This window comes from Scylla paramamosain, chromosome 5 (genome assembly GCF_035594125.1).
Source record: "Scylla paramamosain isolate STU-SP2022 chromosome 5, ASM3559412v1, whole genome shotgun sequence".
Classification (NCBI taxonomy): domain Eukaryota; kingdom Metazoa; phylum Arthropoda; class Malacostraca; order Decapoda; family Portunidae; genus Scylla; species Scylla paramamosain.
The window spans coordinates 24,632,556-24,655,063 of record NC_087155.1 but is presented as its reverse complement, the minus strand read 5'-3'; the positions used below and the strand labels follow the sequence as shown (position 1 = coordinate 24,655,063).

The window sequence follows — 22,508 nt, the reverse complement described above, 5'->3', positions numbered from 1 at the left end:
TAGCTTAAAATACCAAGAAATGCACTACATTACCTATAATTCTTTTCTCAAGCACTTCTTTATTTTTTTTATTCTTCTTTATTTACTTGTTTGTCTGTTTGTTTTTTTTAATTATCCTTTCCTACTGGCTCATTGGTAAATGACAACCTGACAAATTAGGTAAATGACAAATTAGGTAGTAATTTATTTTGGGCTGGTCAGATGTGAATGTTGACACAAACATATTCTTCTCACGGAGAGTTGTATAAAGCGTCTTGCATGTGACAACAAGTTTTACACAGCACGGGTTATGTACCGTTTGGTAATCTGATTGCCTCCATGTGTCGTGATTTAGCAGCAGGGAGACCTAGGGAGTGTATTAGGTAAGTCTGGCATAGTAGGCAGTACCAAGGGAACTATATCTTACGTGAGTCATACCAGTAATCACGTTCATGTAAAAGTACAAGAACGTATTTCCGCACATACTTCAGGTCTTACGTAAACATGATTGTATCTTGTAAGAATTTGATTTCGTATCTAATTTCGTTGTTATGTTTATAATTTAATTCTTTTCCTTGCACTCCACCAAATTCCATGGGTGGAAATTATCATCCTCTCCTGTACTCCTTATTTCTGTATATTGTATTATATTAGGTGTAGGTAAACCCTTAACATGATTTTATTTAACAGTAATGTTGAAATTCATATTAGAGCGTTTTTATTGTTGGGTAAGATGATATTCAGGTTGAAAGGTGTGAGTCTAGGTGAAGGACTGAGGGGTTTTGCCTCGATGGCAGTGGTTAAAGTAGATCTAACCTGAAATCTCAGTTCTAAGAAGTGATATACACTCAACTACATATAATGTTTTTTCTCCAATAATATAATACATTTCTTTTTATAAAGTAGAAATGACAAACTGCCAGTCTTAGGCAAAGGAGCGGCAATTGTCAACAGCAGTAGGGTGTTCATTTAGGTCTTTCAACACCTGTTCTCCTTTGCACTGGATCATTTTTCACACATTCTGAAAATAGGCAGCACAAGATTATATACTGTTGTGGAGTGTGAGGCTGGTGTCACACTAGATGGCAAAACTGATACTTGGAATTTTTTGGAATTATTATTACTACTATGACTACTGCTGTTACTAATTGCTGCTACTACTATTACTGATTACTAATGCTAAGTACTACTACTACTACTACTACTACTACTACTACTACTACTACTACTACTACTACTACTACTACTACAAATCATTGCTGTTCATGTCATTTGTTACTAATTATAGGAAATGAAAAGAAAGAAACTTATCTTTCTTGTCTCTCCATTGATTTCAAATCAAATGAGTCCTTGCACTATATTTATTTCTCTCATCTTCGAACATGATTTTTCCTTGTAGATAATTTTTTTTCTTTTAATTATGATAATGATTGCAGTGAATATATCTCAGATTTGCACAGCCATTACTGAAATGGCAAGCTGGTAACCTGTTCTTAAATCACCTTGCTACCTGATCAATTTTTAATCCTTTTCACTTATATAGTGAAATTATTAATAGAGATATATGTTCAAATCCTGCAATTTTTTTTAACCTCATGTCATGCAGCAGATCAAGTTAAAGCACTCAGGAACAAAAAAATGTTTTTCGTGTATTCCACAGGCCAGTTTCATAGAATGGGGGGCTCTCCAAGCTGCCAGGTGGCTGCAGTTGACATGGAAGGTCCAGAAGCAATGATGGTGAAAGAGAAAGTTCAGAACAACTGTGTGATGATTTTCTCGAAAACTTATTGTCCTTATTGCAAGATGGCCAAGAAGGTAATTTAATAGCACCTAAATTTTGTGACATAATAAAAATACACTAAACTAATATAAATGTTAAAAACAAATGAATGAAAAGCCTGTAAAATACAGTCATATGTAAAAAAGTATGTATGTGAGGATTCGTGTGTTTTAGATTTTGAACTGTGCATTTGTAGGAATTGTCTACTTGTTCTTTTTTTTTTTTGTGATAATAAGGATTATAAATTCTTCCAGGCTTTCAAAGACCTTGGTGTGCCCTATGATGTCTATGAGTTGGACAAACAGGGAGATGGTTTGAAAGTTCAGGATGTATTGGACAGCATGACAGGATGTAGAACAGTAAGTAGTACTATAATAACCTTGAAGTCACTTGAATTTTTTGTGCTGCATGACTTTTTCCTTTTATCAGAAGACATTTTCAAATGTTTCTTAAAAAAAAAAAATAAATAAAAAAATAATATATATATATATATATATATATATATATATATATATATATATATATATATATATATATATATATATATATATATATATATATATATATATATATATATATATATATATATATATATATATATATATATATATATATTTCATATCTGGCAACTAACCTATGAACACTGGGGTCCATAGGTGGGCATTATTGTGATAAATTATTGTGATAATTTATTATTGATAATTTAATAATATCAGGATATCAGTTATCCAATAATTATTTTTCCCACATTATCGATTCATTGGTACCACCAATACCTTTGATTCAAAACTAGCAATAATCAATAATTTTGCTTTTTGGAATGTGAGCATGTTGAAGTTTTAAACTTTAAAAATCAAATGTAGTTATTTTACTTTCTAAAATGGTACTTTTTCATTAGTGAAGAGACAGGATAAACATTAAATTTGAATTTTTCAAAGATTTTCAGTTTTCCAAGATGAAGGTGAAAAAAAAAAATGGATTTATTGATTTTTTAAATTTAAGATTTCATTATTGTTATTGGTAGTATCAGAATTTTGGATTCATCGATTTATCAGTTATTGGCTATCGGGTGATAAATTTATCACCAGTTATCAGTTATTGGTTATTGGTGATAAGGTTATTGATATCAATTTATTGGTTATCATGTTTAGTTTTTTTAGTTATCACGCTCAACTATGCTGGGGTCGCACATTATGTGCGTTCTCACTGCATGAATCGCACATTGTGTGATGGGCAAAGTATTATTTCTAAAGATCCCCATTGTGTGACCTTGTATCACATCACATGTATCAGTGGGTCAGAATTGGGCAGAAGCGCAGAGTTTGCACAAAGCACGACACTGTCTCCACTAAGCATGCCACCCACTCGCATATTTTTGAAAAGTGGTAAGGTTTTTCTTTGGCAAAGGCTAGCCCTACCCTCTGCAGTGATGTCATGTGCAGCTAATCCCTGATTGGCTGCTGCTCCCCCCCCCCCCCTCTCTTTCTCTCTCTCTCTCTCTCTCTCTCTCTCTCTCTCTCTCTCTCTCTCTCTCTCTCTCTCTCTCTCTCTCTCTCTCTCTCTCTCTCTCTCTCTCTCTCTCTCTCTCTCTCTCTCTCTCTCTCTCTCTCTCTCTCTCTCTCTCTCTTCCCTTTTCCTTCCCTTCTCCCCCTTCTCTGCTCTCCAGTGCCAGTGCTTACCATATGAAAATATTAATGATTTTCAGCATGTGTGTTATTTGCAGCAATACGTGCTTCATTCTGAGACAGATCTTAGAATTAGTTTTGCAATATAATTAGGTTTGTTGTATATGATGAAGATAAGGTGATCTACTCTGTGTTGTGGCTCATGTCCCATCACCACATTAACAAAATCATACTATGCAATTTTATTACACAAAATACATATGGCAAAAGATAACAATATATTCATTATACTTCATCAGTCACTGATCTTTGAACACCTATATTGAAAAATGCCTGATGTATGGATAAGGAGCCAGATATGAAACATTTCAAGTCGTTTTGCTATAGACAGTTGAGAAAGTTTTCTGAGGATAAGGAAAAGCTTTCTAGTGCATCACATCAACAATTTTCTCAGCTTTCTAATTATTATCTACATATTTTGGTATTTTTGTAGTTTACTCTCAAACTAGAATTGCAGAGAAGCATTGGCTTGAAGTGGAACTTTTGATAATGGTATTTCTTTGAGAAAGTAAGAGAGAAGACCAGCACCTTCAGGAGATAAACATATCACGCAGGGAAGCCACAGAACGCCTGACTTCTGATCTTTCTAAAATTTCTGATTGGGGCAGAGCAAACTTGGTATTGTTCAATGCCTCAAAAACTCAATTCCTCCATCTATCAACTCGTTACAACCTTCCAGACAACTATCCCCTCTTCTTCAATGACGCTCAACTGTCCCCCTCTTCTACACTAAACATCCTCGGTCTGTCCTTAACTTATAATCTGAACTGGAAACTTCACATCTCATCTCTAGCTAAAACAGCTTCTATGAAGTTAGGCGTTCTGAGACGTCTCCGCCAGTTTTTCTCACCCCCCCCAGCTGCTAACTCTGTACAAGGGCCTTATCCGTCCATGTATGGAGTATGCTTCACATGTCTGGGGAGGTTCCACTCATACTGCTCTTCTAGACAGGGTGGAATCAAAAGCTTTTTGTCTCATCAACTCCTCTCCTCTAACTGACTGTCTTCAGCCTCTCTCTCACCGCCACAATGTTGCATATCTAGTTGTCTTCTACCGCTATTTTCATGCTAACTGCTTTTCTGATCTTGCTAACTACATGCCTCCCCTCCTTCCACTGCCTCGCTGCACAAGACTTTCTTCTTTCTCTCACCCCTATTCTGTCCACCTCTCTAATGCAAGAGTTAACCAGTATTCTCAATCATTCATCCCTTTCTCTGGTAAACTCTGGAACTCCCTGCCTGCTTCTGTATTTCCACCTTCCTATGACTTGAATTCCTTCAAGAGGGAGGTTTCAAGACACTTATCCATCAATTTTTGATCACTGCTTTGACCCTTTATGGGACTGGCATTTCAGTGGGCATTTTTTTTATTAGATTTTTGTTGCCCTTGGCCAGTGTCCTTCCTACATAAAAAAAAAAATGTAAACAGTTCTTGCAGTTCAGTGCAACAATATTTTGGGATCAGAATATTTCTAATTTCATGTGATAATTATGAAATGTTTACTGTATTGAAAAGAAATAGATATACAGTAGTAGTAACAACATAAAGGCAAAACAAGATAGTTAAACAGAGTTGATTGAATGAATCCTGTGATTATATATCTAGATGATTGTGTTAATATAAAGCTGTGGACATCATACTCAGATAGATCTGAACAAGTGAGTGAGGTCTGTCTGCTTGGTTAATGTTTAGTGAATGATCTATGAATAAGGTACCTACATGATTTTCAGATAAATTTATTAGGATAGAAATTCATCCATTGGCCAGTGAGGTTAGTGGTGTATTTAGCAAATTCTTAATTTTTCTCTCAGGTTCCTCGAGTGTTTGTTGGTGGCAAGTGTATTGGTGGAGGGAGTGAAACAAGGCAACTATATAATGAGGGTAAGTTGCTAGACTTGGTGAAGCAGTGTCAAGAAAGCTGATACTAGGTTTGATCACCTTAGAATTTCAAATGACATACCGGTAACTGTGCTGCCAATGCAAGCTGACATGACTTTCACAGTCCCTATGTAAGAATTTTCCCCTAAAGTAGCAATTGTTCTCTTTATTTTTGTATGGCATGATAATTATTGAAAGAAAAGTTTGTGTGTTCCTGATTTCATTACTTTGAAAACTGCATTACATTTGCACAAATTCTAGATGGGGAAAAAATCACAGTATATCATGTAGAAAGATCTTGTTGAATACAAGTCATATAGTAATTTTGTCTTATTTTATGATACTTAAATATACCATTTTGAGGAAATTGTAACATTGTGGCAATCTACTTGTTGAAAATTTATAATGAAGGCAATGTATTAATGTTAACTACTCATAATACATACATTATACAACTAATTAATGAGGGATGATATTGAGTGGATATTATTCTATCAGAATGTTTGTGTTCTATGTATATAGAGTGAAAATATTAAACTCCAGAGACAAAATGTTAGCTTTGATGGTTACTGGTTAATAAATTATGAAATTTGCTTAATTGTTCAGTAATTTGTGTAGCTAAATCTTGATTTCTATTCAAATAGTATGTCATTTAGTTTCAAATGTACATATATGTATATGATAAATGAATGCATTGCTCATTCCTTCCATAAATTATTGATGTTTCAGTTGCTGTTTAATGTTTAGTGTAATGACAAGAAGTTCATGGAAGTGGTAGACATTACATCTCATAGTAGAGAGTTGCTGATGGCTGCCTAATAATTAGTAATGTTTAATGATCAGCTATTAAATCATCATTGCTTCAGTAAGCTGTCTGGTAGTAGTACTTACTTTTTTGGGTACTTTTTGCATTGTTCCAATATTAAACTGTCTCATTAACTTGGTGATGTTAGCAACATTCATTTAATGTATTCCTTAATTAAGTTTTCTTATCTCAATATTCCTCACCTTATTTCTCTTTATATCCACTTCACACTAACCTCATCTTGCTGCACCAGTCTATTACTGCTTCTGGAAACACCAAATTGGCTTTCTGGTGGAACAAGGGAATAAATAAAACAGCTCTATATTATCCAAAATGAATGTTAACTCCTTTATACAACATATTACAAATACAATAAACATACGAACGAACAAAGTGATACCGACACCACTTACAGTTTCTCATTTCACAAAACACTGGGGTCATAATAACTGTGGAGAACGAATTCCTTCGCTGATGACGTGACACTGGGATTGGCTGAGGGAAATGCGACATATCAAGGAGATGATAGCTTGATGTCCTGACTAGTCTGGAGTGTAACAGCTGGTAATGCTGGTCAACACTATCATAGGGAGTTCTACACTAACATGCTGGATTCTGTGACATGTGAAAAAATTAAACTTTCTATACATAATTTGGGTATGTATTCTAAGTCTGAACATTGTCATAGGGATAAACACTGGGTTTCTGCTTGATGGACTTGGGGCATGACAGGCACATGGATCTTACTAAAGGTGAAATAACCCTTCTACAGATGCATGACATACTGCAGTTTGCTAAATACCTAAATATTTCATAATGAGATTTTTAATATGTAAGTATCTTTAAAGGAAAAAGCTGCATATTAATAAAAAATATTGCAACAATATATCATAATACATCTAACAAAATTGAAGTAGTCTGTTTTCATTCAGTTGGATACATATATAAATTTGGGATGTTTGCATGTTCTACATGGTTATCAGTGTACACTGAACAAATAACATTTTGGAGTATATAGCTGTATTTGTCCACACAAAAATGTAACATCAGGTCAGTCATTCTCTTAAATATTGCTACTAGAAGACACTCATTATATGTAACATTTTAAAAGGATTTGAGTCAGATATAAAAACAATATACAGAACAATATCATAAGCATCAATCAGTACATAATTCAGAGATGGATAGGTTTCATCCCTACCTTCTGTTGTCAAAACAAAAAAACTATAAAAAAGCGTCACAGAAAAATGTATCCATGATTAATTATTCATATATTTATATTCTACATATTTGTAAGAAAATTTCAAGTGAAACACCTTAACAATGGTTTCTTTCTGCACCGGGCAGAAAGAAGGATACCTGCAGCACAATTTATTTTAGGCCATAATCCAACTACCAGAGCTGTCAACTCCACGTACACAGGGTGGGTCAGTGCATCCACTCAACTGGCCCAGGTGAATCGGCATCTGCATCAGGCATGACGGGAAAGTGTATCTCAGCAGGAAATTGATCACATTACTTGAAAATACAAAAGCAGAAAAATTGTAGCTCACTGAGAAAATGAACTTGTAGCCTGAAAAAAACTAAAGCAATGTTTTTACAAGGCATGAAAAGAAAAAATTTTTAAAAGTATGAAAGGAAAGAATCAACTATTGCAATATTCTTGGCACCTAGGTGATGGGGTAGTTGGGGAAAGCAAGATGCAGCCAATAACACCACAGCCACACACTATCAGAATTCACTTTAAATTGTCAGGGAGAAAGGGAGGCACTTCATGGAGGGATTTGAATTATGCAGGTAAGGAAGACAAAAATTATGAGGTAAGTGACATCAGGAAGGATACCTCATCACATGTCTATGGAAATCACTTCCATAAGGCAGTTCAATTAAAGCACTGAATTTTCCTCATTTAATGAAGTTCATACAAATATTTCCATATTCACATTCCCTATAAAAGTTTTATACACAAGCACTGGAAACTTGCTGGAGATTTATATTACACTGACATTGGCATTAACACTGCACTACTGATGGTACATCACAGATCTGGGGATAAGTATCATATCCTGCCAAAGAGTACTTGGTAGGCATATCTCAATACTTGTATTTGTTGATGTCAACTTTTGCACATGTACACATTTCATTATATGCTATTGTCTCGTTTCAAGGTTAAACACACATCTACGTACATACAGAACCTTGTAAATAGCGCAAAACAACAGTTTATTCATGCATTCAGCAATAAATAATGACTGTTCCATTTATTAGTTCACTATTCAGCAAGTCTTTGGTTCAAGGTTTCTGACATTCAGATGCTGAACAAAGAGAAGGAAAGGAGTCTATTTATGGTGCTACTTGTTCAACAGTCTCATCTGGAGCTGAGCACCACATCGTATGCCTAAGCAGCTTCTTGGTAGGTCAGGAAGGACAGTGCTCTTAGAGGGTTCCTTTTCAGAATATCATGTCCTGGCAGATGATCATAAAGTATCTCAAAAGTAAATGTAATAAAATATATGACAACCACATGAACAAGAACTGAAGATTTTTTAAAAATTTATTTATTTTTTTCTTCTTTCCTTCCTCATGTAGTTGACATGATACTCATAAAATGGGAGTAGATACTTCTGTTAGCAACTAACTTTTTACCTGTAATTTTTGAGTCATAATATTTCAAATAAAATTCAGTAACATTAACACCTGATACACAAATACTTAATTTAAAATGTGCAGTAGAGTATTATGAAGACCAAATTTCATTTGCTATTAATAAGGAATTCCTGCATATATTCTAAGATCTTAGTCAAATACAGAATGTGCCAAAATTATCACAGATTTATGAATCTGAAGACTAGTTACTGATCTCTCCCTAAGATACTAAATCCCTCTTGTTTTTGTGAGTAATTCACTGTTGCATGCATTATCATATTAAGAACATGCTTTAAAGCTCTGCCTCAAACTCTTCATCAAAGTCACTAAGCAACAGTGTTCAGGGTACAACAACATTATTTAGTATTAGGAAAAATACTCCTGGTACACCTTTGAACATATGAAACCACAATTCTCAATTTATAACACTGAGTTACATATCAACATCTGAGGGACCTCAGTACTGGTAGTCATCCGAGTCAGCATAATCTGGGTAGTCATCATCCACATCCATGGGGTCAGCTGCCAGATTGGTGACAGTAGCTGAAAGTGGTGAGTGCTTGTTGAGAGCACCACCACTACCTACACCTCCCAGGCTGCCTCGGCCACCACCTGGAGTGGAGTCCAGGGCGTCCTCACACCCCATTGATAACTCATCCTCTTCTCCATAAAACCTAAAATAGATAAATAAATGTAAATACAATTACAACAACAATAATAAAAATAATAATAATAATAATAGTAAATACATAAATCATAAAAAAATAACTATTAATCAAACAATAATAATAATAATAATAATAATAATAATAGTAAATACATAAATCATAAAAAAATAACTATTAATCAATCAGTTAATAATCCAGATACCATATATCTAATGGAGTGGCCATTAAGCACAGATAAGAAACATAATGAGATGAGTGTGACCACAGCAAGGCCAGAGAACAGGTGTTTGTGCAGTGGTTATCTTGGTAACAACTTGTGCTGAATCACTGAATTGGCTGTGACACTTCATTTTCAAAAAGAAAAGAAAAAGAGAAGACGAAAAAATATTCATGATAAGAGCTGTCATGGCATACATTAATTAAGCTTATGTACATGAACCCTTAAGAATTTAGTTCGTTATCAAACACCAAACTTTTTGTGTGAGTACTTCAGTTACATCAAAGAAAGGATCCCTTCATATTGTGAACATGGTGTGTATGTGTGTGTGTATGCACATATCTATGAAGAAGGTTCCTTCCAAATTACTAAAATATATCACAAATAATTTGGTCATCTGAGCTGAATCATTACTGCATTCACAAACTTCAATGTGGCAAGAGGTAACCACATCAAACTGCAGAACATTCTTGAGTGCTAAATGCAAACAAGCTTTGGCATGCTCAATGTTCAGATCTGATATTGAGGCACCTAGGGATATATCAAATATCTGCCTGATTTGCTGACCTTGAGAAAAAAAAAAAAAAAAAAAAAAAAAAAAAAATCAAACTAGAGAGAAAACAAAGGAAAAAACACTGACAGTATCTTAAACCTGTGAAACAAAACATAACTTTGTTGTAATTTAATTTTTTAAAATGATCCTCAGTGTCAGCCAGCCTAAGTGTGTGTGTGTGTGTGTGTGTGTGTGTGTGTGTGTGTGTGTGTGTGTGTGTGTGTGTGTGTGTGTGTGTGTGTGTGTGTGTGTGTGTGTGTGTGTGTGTTGTATACATACATTTCAAACATATAGTGTGTTGTATACATACATTTCAGACATGTACTGTGCAGTGCTAAAATTGTGACACCTAATACACAATGTCTATAAGAGGATGCTGAGGAAGTGCCATGCTTCTCATCTACAGATCCTTAAAAAAAAAAAAAAAAAAAAAAAAAAAAAAAAAAAAAAAAATATATATATATATATATATATATATATATATATATATATATATATATATATATATATATATATATATATATATATATATATATATATATATATATATATGACTGAAAAAATATCCATTTCTAATATAATGACTTCTGTATTCTATTGAATGTACTACTTTTCAATTCATAGAAACTATCCATATTCTCGACTTCATTCAGTATTACACACAAATATTAATGCTTTGGGATGTCCTACTTTACTAAATTACAGTCAATTTCATATTAAGGTTGGAATGACTGAATCTTCATTAACATTACAGGATTATTAGTAATATTATAGGATTAGGTATAAGTTTATCAAAGTATCAATAGAATGAGACACCAAAGTAATAATTTAACTACTCAACACTCAAGACGACTACTACACTGAACATTTTTTCTCAGTGATGTAAGCAGTTACACAAAAAACAAACTTCAAACTGTGATAAATGAAACAGACACAATAAATGACAAATCAATCAATAAGGGGGCATGCAAAGGTCCAGGAAGGGACTGTGCCTAAGGGATGCACAAACTTCCCACCTGTGTAATGGACACTTGCTTCAAAGACTCTCCTCCACAATCCTGCAAGGTGCACAGTGCACTTTAGCTTTCTCCACTACCTCCTCCACCATCATCATCATCATCTAAGTCCCCATCCAAGATGAACCTAAGCAAAGACAGTATCCAACAGCCTAATTTTATCACCTTCATAATAATGGTGCTTCAGTATAGTGTGGGGTGGCAGCCATGGTGGAAAAAATAATGTTACACAAACTGATAAAATTAAGGGAAACCTATAAGATCTAGAGTTCATATCATTATCATTTTTTGTTTCCTTTTATTGAAAGTATGTTTTCATTTATCAATCAAGAAATTCCAAGGGGTGTTGAAAGTATCCATACACTTGTATGCTTGGGAAACTGTAAACCATAGGATGAAGAGAAATGCTTTCTCTTTGAAAAGGATCAAGGTTGATGGTAAATTTACTTCAATAACAAATGGCAAAAAAAAACAGAGTGTAGGATTTTAAAGGTATAAATCTGAGTGGTACAGGCTTCATGGGTGCCTAAGAAAATATAGAAAACTACTTATTGCTACTAGGTGCCACTGAGGAAATATGCTGTTAATGACATCTAATTACACAATAATGAATTCAGAATACATATACTTTAATACCATTTTTTCAGGTCCCTCCAAATCTTGTAATGTTGAATATGAGATCTGGTACCTGTATCTTTATCCTGTCCCAAAAAAGATTAAATAATCAGTGTATGAAAAAAGTTACATTTTTGAAGTCACATGAAATACAGAAGATTTAGAAAATGCTTTTTCAAATCAATGAAACTCGCCTTTGAAATGCTTGCTAAATATGTAACATTTTATATGGAAAAGAAATGGACAGATCACCTTAAAAATTCTGTAGTATAACGACTTCTTTCATTCTTCTTGTCATTTAGTATTCTCAGCTGCATCCCTGAATCTTGTTAATCTATTTATCTATCTATCTATATACGAGGCCAACAATCTCACACAAGGTGGCCCAGATAAAGTACCACACACTCATACACATACCATTCACACTCTTAGCCCTGCTGGCTTCTGGTGGAAAGGGATAATCTCATAGACTGTTGTACTACACCCCATAAAATTAACCATAGCATAGCTGACTACATACATCTATAGCAAGGCCTGATAGCATTCTATCAGTTTATCCCTTCCCTTTCATAATGAGACTGCTCCCTACCCAACAATACTCTCCAATCCAAAGACCTCAACAGATACAGCATACTTCCTGCGGAGTGCCTTGCACCCTAACTGCGTCCATAAGGCCTGTCCACACTAAAGGATATGAACCCATGCTGCTCTGCCTGCTCAGTGTCATTTGACCTGTTGAAGCAAATGTATGCATGGATGCCACCACTGCCAACATAGCTCTTTTGTTTAAAATTGTGGAAGCTGCTTTTAATGAGTTGAAAAAAAAGAAAAAAAGAAGCCTTAGGAAAAAAGCATGGATGTCCAGGTGAAGTGAGAGGAAGCCTATTCAATATAGTTATTTTCTGACATTGAATGATAGGAAGGTGTGGCACAGGCAAGTACTGACACCCCAGCTATCAGAATCCATCTGGCAATCACTATCCAAAAATGCCTCTTGCCAAAGTTTTCTGTGCACTACTACATCATTCCGCTCTCATTCCATGTATGGTCGTTGGAGGAATGCTGTGTGCAGTGCAGAGCAGCACTATCCCTAGGGTGGATGTACCTATATGCTAATGGGCCCCACCAAGTGTGCCCACACCCCCTTCCAGGGATCAAATAGATTACATCATTTTCATGCACTGTTGCTCTCCATTCATCTCTATCATGCACCATTGCTCTTGCTTACTGCACAGTCATTCCTCTCTCATTCAGTTCTCTCTTCACACACTTCATCCACTCCATCTTTCACGGAGTATATCTGACCTCATTATTCACTTTGTTAGTTTTCTGCCCTTCATCCTCTCCACATGTCCAAACCATCTTAACACACACTAATTTGCCCATCCAACCAACTCTCCAAAACACCAGTTCTTCTTGTTGCCTCCTCATTTATTATTCTGTCCCTCCATATTACTGTACACATACTGCTTAAACACTTAATTTACATTACATTTAACCATTTCTTCTTCACTATACCCATATTCCATGTTTTGGCACTATACTTGTATTGTATAAATGTACTAAGAAAAATGCAGTACCAGAGAGGTGAGGAGATGCAAGAGCAAAATAACTGATGTTTGACTGCCACTGCAGCAGTAAAGAGAACCATAACCATGAAGTGCTTTTTATTTCAGGATACCATAAATATCTATGTTCATTACTTCCACATAGTAATGAGTGGATGGATTTGAAGGTTCTTGATAATAATGATAACAATGATACTTCTAGAATAAAATCTTATATAAATGTAAGTATTTTTCAGTCTTACAATGCTCCCAAATTTTTCATAACTTGACCACTAATGTCTCCAAAAGTGGACATGTGATGAGGTTCAGTGATTCCTGGGCATGTCTTACAAGTGAGGTAAACTTACATGTCATCCTGGTGTTCAGCACCACCTTCCTCAGCCACCAGCAGCTCATATTCCTCAGCAGCATACCGATTCCAATCTGACACCTGCTAAAGGATGACCACAGGGCATTCAGTTTGGTGTAATAGTTTTAGAGGATATTCTGTGTTTTTTGATTAGAGAATAATTAAATCCCAATAAAGCTAATGATATTTCTTCTTCCAATTACTATTACATTTTTTTATATGCTATTAAACATATGAAAAAATTTATGCGAATTTATCCTGCATACATTACTGAAAGTCTTCTAAGACAACCACTAAAGTGAAACAGCTTTATGCAAGTTATAAAAAAATAGTGGCATTCAGTATAGAATTATATGTCTGTCTCCTGGCATGGATATGAGGAGGTCTTCAATAGTCACCTCAGATCCATCTTCCTCTGCCCTGTGGGATGCGAAGGGATCTCGCTGTTCGTGGTCAAGATACTTCTCCAAGTTGAAGAAAGTATCAAAGAAAATAGGAGTCATTCGACATTTCTTCAAGTCCCTGAGTGATATCTTGTCGTCCTCCTCTGGTCGAACCATGTCCAGCATCTGGAACAGGAAACATACATTAAGATCCAAAGTCTGGCAGGTAAAACACAATTTCTAATAATTATCTTAGTGTCCCATAATTCCCTTTCTTCTCTACAAATTTTTGGGGGCTTGTAATCATTTCATTATTGCTTTCACATGATTTTAATTATGAAGTGTCAAATCATGAATTATTAAATTTGCAATGATGTTAATAGTATCATTAGTAATAGTATCAATAACCAGTATCATTACAATAACAAGCATGTGTATGGAAGCAGAAGAGAAAAGAAGTGATATATAACAATTTTTTTCTCATACCCTTAGGACTTTTCCATTTTCTTCAACAAAAACACATTGTGGATATTTTAAAATCTACATGATTAGTGAACATGATAAACAGGTAAAAAATATGATAAACAGGTAAAAAATAGGAGAGCTTATTATAAGTTTTCATGTACCTGACAAAGGCAATCATGGAAAGGCAGGGTCTCTATCCCCAAAGCCTCCATGCGCTGCAGCTGCTCCTCATAGAAGTACTCTAGTTCATACATGGACAGGTAGCCATCCCCATCAAGGTCCATGCACCTGTCAAAGTGAACACATTTGTTAGCATAAGTTCATGAATCTGTCTTACATAATCAACAAAAGTGAATTTAAAATTCATGTGCAAAATTACTTTGGTGATGGAAACAAATGCAAGATCACCATCAATATTATCATACTGAAAGGCAGGTTATATGTTTACATGGATTAGCCTTATTCACCACAGTGGCTTGCTAAGCTGCAAGATTTTTCATTGTTTGTTATAAATCTCAACAATGATATTTACCTGAACCAATATTCTATGGCCGTTGGGTGGCGCTTGTCTTCTTCAGAAATGAGGAACCACACAAACTCTTGGTAGCCCATGCGGTCTTGCTTCTGGAGGCGTCCCCTTGTCACTGCTCCACTGAATATCCGTTCAATCATGCGCCAAGAGAGAGCTGAAACACAATTCTTATGGTAATCCTCCTGAGTCTTTCAACCACATCAAAGTCTGGAATTTAAATTTTATGCAGGGTATTTAACTTGACTAGTAAAGATATGGTACATAAGCTGTGTGAGTGTGTTTGATATACTTGCCATATTTGTCTTGTGTGTCTTGATTAAACATACTGCAGCACATTATGTACGTACATAAAAGTTTCAACACATGACCGATGAACAAAAGTGCTAGAGTGCAATCAGCAAAACTGAAAGAGGAATTTTCAGCATGTTCATCACCATATTGATATTTATGGACACAACACAGAGACAGAAATGCATCAAAATGCAAAAATTCCCAAAAGTATACTGTCTGTTGTTTACTGTTGCATTATCAGGCATGGAGGAATCCCACACCCCAAGTTGTGGAGTGCTGAAAACAGTCCTGTCAGGCTACATTTGGGTCTGGCTCAAGCTATAACAGTAGCCAATGAAACTGCACTTAAGCATTCAAGTAACCTGTTAAGAATTAGAAAAGAAAGTAGTGCTCAGATATGTATTCTCAAACAATTCAGTGTCTTATCTCAACTACTTTTAATAGGCTTTAATGAGGTTATTTAAATTTTCATGATTTTTGGGAATGTTTAACAATTATTCTACACCATCAGTGGAAATCCAAAGCAACTTGACTAATCATCTCTGTGGTCTTAGAGAACCAACATTATGAAAGCCACATGTGATTAAGAATACAGGACTCAGCCTCCAAGTGACTTGTTTAAGGAACATAAGATGTTTGCAAGGTAAACCATTCTGTCTTGTGGATGGTTCATTAGAAGTAATTGTGTTGTCACAGGTTGTGATGCAAGAATGAATCATCAGTAAAGTGTAGAATACAGCCAATATCAAAGGCTTAGAACTACTCATATTTTGAGTTTCATTAGCAGCATAATACCTAATTCTAAGATTCACATTATTCTAATCTTTACAAACTTGGTGCTATATTACATTATTTATTTATCTATTTGCAGATATTTGAAATAAATTATCTATAAATTTCCAGCATGTGTTTTTGTCCACTGATAAGGTGTCCACAAAAAAGCACACACATGGATCAATGGCAGATCTAAAAAGGAACAGGAGCAGAGCTAAAATTTACTAGTAATGCACAGAGCAACAACAATAACACTGAAGATGAAATTACAAAAATCTGAGGAAGTACAAGAAAAAAAAAAGAAAAAAAAAGAAAAGAAAAACAAAACAAAACTAATTAAAACTAAATACTAGAGATAATGAAAATTGAATAAAAAAAAAATGCATTAATATGCAATGCAAATATTTGGCAAGCAAAAGCATAAACAAAGAGGTCTCTCACCAACATTGAAATGCAATGCCTATAACCAGTGCTTACTTACAGCTGTGACCTATGGATGTGAAACAAGGAAAGTTGCTAAATCAAAGGAGAACAAGTCAGGAAGTTTACAAAGAGCAACAAAGAAGTCAGTATTGTTAATAACTTTAAGACAGATTCAGAATGGGGTAAAAAGATGAAGATGGATGGAGCTTATATGAAGAACAGATAGCAAAGACAGAAAAAACTGACAGACTGGGCACCAGAAGAGTTATAAGGAAAGAAAGTAGGTGGGATTGAACAGTTTTTTACTAGAGCTTATGAGAGAGAGAGAGAGAGAGAGAGAGAGAGAGAGAGAGAGAGAGAGAGAGAGAGAGAGAGAGAGAGAGAGAGAGAGAGAGAGAGAGAGAGAGAGAGAGAGAGAGAGAGAGAGAGAGAGAGAGAGAGAGAGAGAGAGAGAGAGAGAGAGAGAGAGAGAGTAATGGGAAATTCATTTCAGTTCAGTATAAGCATACATAAATGTTAATATTCTGTCATCAAGTGTTACTGAAATGAAAGGATATCTACAGGATTTCAATAATAAACAAGAGAGAACGACTCACCCCGCTCGTTGTGCTTGGCCAGATCATGCTTGTCTATAAACAAGTCATGGTCAGTATCCAGCTCCCAAAACTTGCAGTAAATGACATAAAAGTGTTCATAACTGAAGTAATCTGTGATTTGGTTAATATCCTCTTCTTCCTCTAAGATACTAATTACCTGTAAGGATAAATGATTATTGGACAAACTATAATATAAAAAAGTTAAGGATATGTCAGACAAAACTTTATTTATTGAGATGAGGTCATTATAGTAATTAACATGGTAAAACAGCAGTAATATTAATTTTCATGATGTGTACAATTAATTATAACAAATTGCATGGCTAACATTCAACATGGCTAACATTCAAATATTCACAGCAAGATGTACATTTATTGCATCACATCACAATGGTGCACCACCTGTAACATGTTTATCATGCCCAAATTTGGGCATGATAAACACTGAAAAATGATTTGTGGGTAAGATAAACACACCATGAGAGATAATCACTCTTAGGGTAGCAGGATGCTAAGGGCAAACTTACAAGGCCTGAAATGTTACTGATCAGACCAAGATGATCATTAAGGCCAAAGTAGATTTAGGATGGCTTTGACTGTCCTGTCACTATATAAATTTTTAGACTGATCATTGTTAAGGGGTCATTGAATACTTTGTTGTAGTCTTAACTGAATGTCAATACAACTTACCTGTAATAAGTTGGATCTCCTAAGTTCTGGTAGAGTTATTCTACCTGACCAGGATCTATTTACACAATAATATATTCTTGCTATGACCTGCAAGATGAAAAAGATAATTTAATATCATGAACATAGTAATGAAACATATGTCATATTTCTGACAATTTCATATGAATGCATGAGCATGCATGTATAAAAAAACTCTGTATAACGGTAATTTCTTACTGTGTGCACGTATCTAGAGTGAAACTCAGTGGCCTCCTTGAGGAAGGTGAGTCCTGGGTGTGTGTCCACAACGTCCTGGATCATGCTGAGGAAGTCTTCAGGCAGGAGGTAGTTCCGCATACCACGGGTCAGCACGCGTACGAATCGGGACGCCGTGTCATGGCAGGTTGAGATTACTCTGTTTGATAGACAAGCAGACATGCATTGCTAATTATCAAGTGTCTCTCTTTTCTTTATTACTTTCTCTGTCAATATTGGGATACAATACTAAGATATCCAGAATCTTACACAAAAGATCCACAAGTAATCTCTCAACGAAACTTGAGAATTTTGTTCTGAATAACTTATTTAACTTGTAGGTATAGTACTGTGCATAGTTGTAAACTTATGATATTTCAAAGTCATAATGTTTTTTCAAGTCTTTTTTTAGTTTTCATTTCCATTCTCAAATAAATATACTAATTTTTTTCCCATAAGGTTTACTTCTGGATGTTTTACATAAACACTATATTATACATGCGGTATGCTGTGTGCAATCCATGTATTCTTGGACTTTATCAATACAACACACAATGACAATGCTGCTGGTCAAACAAGAAATGAATTAAGTTATGGCAAATCCATAGTTTTCAAACTTTTCTGAGATTGCTTGCCTGTAGAATTCATGAGCTTTCTCAAATATTTGTGAATGAAATATAATCCTGTGATGGTGTTTATTTTATGGTATTTACTGTAGGAACATGTTATTTGTACAAACCTGCTCCAGTAATCTGAAAATTGTTCCTGTGTGAGGTAGCCAAGCTTATCCCCGCCAGCGGCGATAAACAGCGGGGCCTTCCAGTAGAGTGGGAGGCCACAGGCACGCATGAGTGGGTCCATGTTGTCCCGCATCACCTGGCCATTCTGCTCCCGGAACACTGCTGACACCCGGGAAAGTGCCTGTTCCTGATTTGCCGGGGTGGTTGGCCGCCCCATTGGGTAGTAGAATCTGTAGTGCACAATGAGTGAATAGCATCACTACACCAGATTAAGATTCAGATTCACATTATATGCCTGAATGAACCCTTTTTATTCTGCATACATCACAAAGTCAAAGGATTATGTTATGTGGCTATTTTGAAGAATATGTAGACTATAGAAGGGCCTCTATTTGCTCATTTAATTAAAATTCTTTCATAGAAAATTAACAAGTCAAAAAAGCAGTGAAAGCAATCTGAGATCACTCAAAAGGGCTGAGTTTTCCCTTCAACTTCACACCATAAGACTTTTCAAAAATTTTCTAAAGCCGTGACTAACACAAAACTTATATACTATAGTTCTTGATGCACACACACTTAAAAACTCAGAACCATAATTCATGAACTGTCTGGTTTTTACAAAGATCCCCTTTGAACCTGCACATGAATTAGAAAATGACTTGAGCTTACCTGGGTATAAGGAGGTTCTTGGTGGACTTGGTGTGACGGCGTAAGGTGTTGGGGACCCTTGTAGAGTGCAAGGGGGAGGCTGTAGACCCAGGGGGACCCACTGGGGAGGCAGGGGAAGTAGGGTGGGCATTCTGCTGGAGGGTTGTGGTAAGGGGTGCAGGGGTGGGAGTGGGGCTGGTAGGAGCAAGGGAGGAGATGGTAGTGGTTTGGGAAAGAGGGGACACAGGTGAGGTGCTCCCCGAGGAAGGTAGAGGCCGAGCATTCTCTTTCTGCGCTGCACTGCTCTCTCGTACGTAAGTCTGTGAAAAAAAAGCATCTCATTACTACTGTTGTTCTACTGTCATGTCATTTATATAGAGCACATACTGTCGTCTCATTAGATAGTTTTTGCCTTCTCAGTAAAACTTGCAGTTATTTACTGTTACCTAATAATAATAATAATAATAATAATAATAATAATAATAATAATAATAATAATAATAATAATAAAGTCACATGAAAAAAATAAATAAAAATGATGATGCTAGCCACTCTAAACTATCATACATGCAAAACACCAACATTAGTGTTCCATCAAGCACAGTTAAGTCCTCTGATTACCTAACTTTCTAACATTATTTTGCCAAATAGCTCGCCTACTCCCATACAGAAATATGGTACAAATTCAGACTTGAGCAAAGCGGTGACAGGGAGGATGAATGTACTGCTTCGGACACAGAGGAGGAGGGTTACGGCCTCCCTCTTCTCTACGTGAGCAAGAAACGCCAATCTATAACTGGATACGTTGAAATTTACTTTCTTTTCCTTCCCATACTGATATAGTGCACACCCAATCTCTCTCTCTTTCTCTGTAAGTGACCGAAGAAACAAAACAGCCTATAAATGCAGTGGAACAATCACGCTGGGGAGGCTCCACTTCCACACGAGCTGCTGTGCTTCCCTACTGGCCTTAGACCTGTCGCTCTTCCACACTGCGACTACACCGTCGTGTTAAGCAGCCAACCATCGTGTCACGAAAAACGCACCATCACGTGCCTCTGAATACTTAATAAAATTCATAAAACATGTACCGCTGCGATATAGAAGGATCACACACGAGCCGCGACACTCAAAAGGAAGGACCACATGGCTACCAGAGGCACCTGTCTGAACTGGATCTTGGTTACATAACTGCCAGTGACGCTTTACACTCCGTGACGATTCCTGGTGAGCATAACGGCACAGAACGCCTTCTCAACTTCAAAAAAAACCTTTTTTTTTTGGTGTAGTTTTAGAAAATCATGATAAAACAATCAAAACTACTGCTAAAAATGTTGCAGATAATGCTGGTAATAAAATACAGTTGCAGACCAATAAGATAAATTCCTGGTCTGACGATGCGGCATTGATTGTTGAAAAATAAAGATTTTACAACAATTAATGCCACACGGCATAAAAAAAAGTATTATAAATCAACGAGATGATGTAATCCAAGTGCAACAATGGACTTCCGCTAGTGAGCAAGGAAGTAAGGCTGACGTCACGGGATGAAGGGTAATGGATTCCCGGCACACCGCCTGATAGGCTGGGAGTATTTCTTTTCGGCCTAATGGCCCCTCCGTGGTCCAGCACAAACGAAGCGCCTTGATTAAATCGATGTGAGGGCTGAGCATCGAGGTACTAATACCTCCACGGAACTGAGGATGCGGCAAGGCTGACAGGGAGGGGAGAGGTGCTGTACTGATGTAATGAGCTCTGGGCAGGTGGAAGACAGTATAGAGTAACAACACTGAACATCCTACATTGTAACGAACATGGAAGAAAAAAAAAAAAATCTCACAATAAACACTCAAAGCGATTTGAACTTCTCAACGGATCCCGCGCCGGTCTCCCGCTGCCACTCAGCCAGGAAGATGCCGGACCAATGAATTTCTCAATATTGGTTATTTCCTCCCACCTTCACCGGTGACCCCGTTTCCTGCGGCCGGCCAAGGAACAAATACTACCGCTGCAGGTCCACCCAAAGGTCACCCCCTCCCTCCTCACGGCCAACCATTATACAAGCTTGCCACCCTGCCAGGTACACATCAAAAACTTCAAACTTCCTCATTTCATGACGACACAGCGACTAACACGATTCCACTGGAGTGCGCAGGCGAGGCCACCGCGCCAAATACAGCTGGAACAGCAGAGGACGCTCGCCACCCATCACCGTCTCAGCGCTGCCACCTCGAAGTACTAACGAGGAGGGAGTACAGTGCCACACCATTATGAGTCTCACAGTTTTCAATACGACTGTGGAGTGAAATTATTCCAAGTACACATCCGTTTCATGACCTTTACAAACAGAGCCTCTCCACGCCAAACTCACAAAGTCTCGCAAAGTCTGCGCAAAACAGTTTCAAATTACATGTACGTATATTACGGGGAACAAGAGTGAAAGAGTAACGGCTGATGCAAGGTGAGGTGGTCAGCATCAACACCTGCTCCGCCAGCCTTGCTCTCTATTGCACCAGCACGGCGGGCGACCTTGTCCTCCTCAGTACTGCCTCTGGTCAGGCCACAAACAGCCATTCATTCTCTTTTCTTTTTTCTCTAAGACCCCAACAAGAATCATACCCAGCGAGCCAGACAGGATTCCAGGGCAGGGGTGGACGCTCGCTGTGCTGCCTGTACGGACTGAAGACACATTTGGGAACGCGCCAACTCTGAACCTTAAGGGAGGTGGTGAGTTAGCACAGTTGACCGCGGCCGCAACTCGTCCTGCAAGCCGGAGTTAATGACAACTTCCTCTCGGTGTCTTCCATATACAGCCTCAGAAGGTTGGCCACTATCACCTCGACGGCGTCCATTCACAACTGGTTCCTCTTTCTCGCGCCTTTAGTTTTGTGCCTTTTCCTGCGACGTGAATCGAGTCCCCAGCGACCAGATGAGCAAGACTGTATCCACGCATGATTGACGCACGCACGCAAA

The 22,508-nt window shown here is 36.8% G+C and overlaps 2 protein-coding genes across 9 annotated transcripts in view; one reads left to right on the top strand and one right to left on the bottom strand.

Annotated features, from left to right (window-relative positions):
- The first annotated feature begins 185 nt into the window (after positions 1-185).
- On the top strand, positions 186-6,461 carry LOC135100694 (glutaredoxin-2, mitochondrial-like). Its single transcript, XM_064003864.1, has 4 exons — positions 186-362; positions 1,640-1,794; positions 2,014-2,118; positions 5,256-6,461. Exons 2-4 carry the CDS (start codon positions 1,654-1,656, stop codon positions 5,364-5,366), a joined length of 357 nt encoding a protein of 118 aa, XP_063859934.1. The 5' UTR covers positions 186-362; positions 1,640-1,653; the 3' UTR covers positions 5,367-6,461.
- The window catches only part of LOC135100691 (uncharacterized), a 99,366-nt gene continuing 83,307 nt past the window's right edge, over positions 6,450-22,508 (bottom strand). For 2 of the 8 annotated variants that reach the window (XM_064003857.1, XM_064003859.1), the window contains 10 exons: positions 19,557-19,855; positions 18,887-19,117; positions 18,130-18,307; positions 17,914-18,000; positions 17,224-17,380; positions 15,140-15,293; positions 14,769-14,895; positions 14,158-14,328; positions 13,758-13,843; positions 6,450-9,447 (listed from right to left, as the gene is read on the bottom strand). In XM_064003857.1, coding sequence (XP_063859927.1) covers positions 9,231-9,447; positions 13,758-13,843; positions 14,158-14,328; positions 14,769-14,895; positions 15,140-15,293; positions 17,224-17,380; positions 17,914-18,000; positions 18,130-18,307; positions 18,887-19,117; positions 19,557-19,855 — 1,707 coding nt within the window. In that variant the 3' untranslated portion in view covers positions 6,450-9,230. Of the gene's footprint in view, positions 9,448-11,227; positions 11,355-13,757; positions 13,844-14,157; positions 14,329-14,768; positions 14,896-15,139; positions 15,294-15,432; positions 15,543-17,223; positions 17,381-17,913; positions 18,001-18,129; positions 18,308-18,886; positions 19,118-19,556; positions 19,856-22,508 lie in introns of those variants that run through there. The other 6 variants (XR_010268874.1, XR_010268873.1, XM_064003861.1 and 3 more) reach the window with 6 other exon arrangements.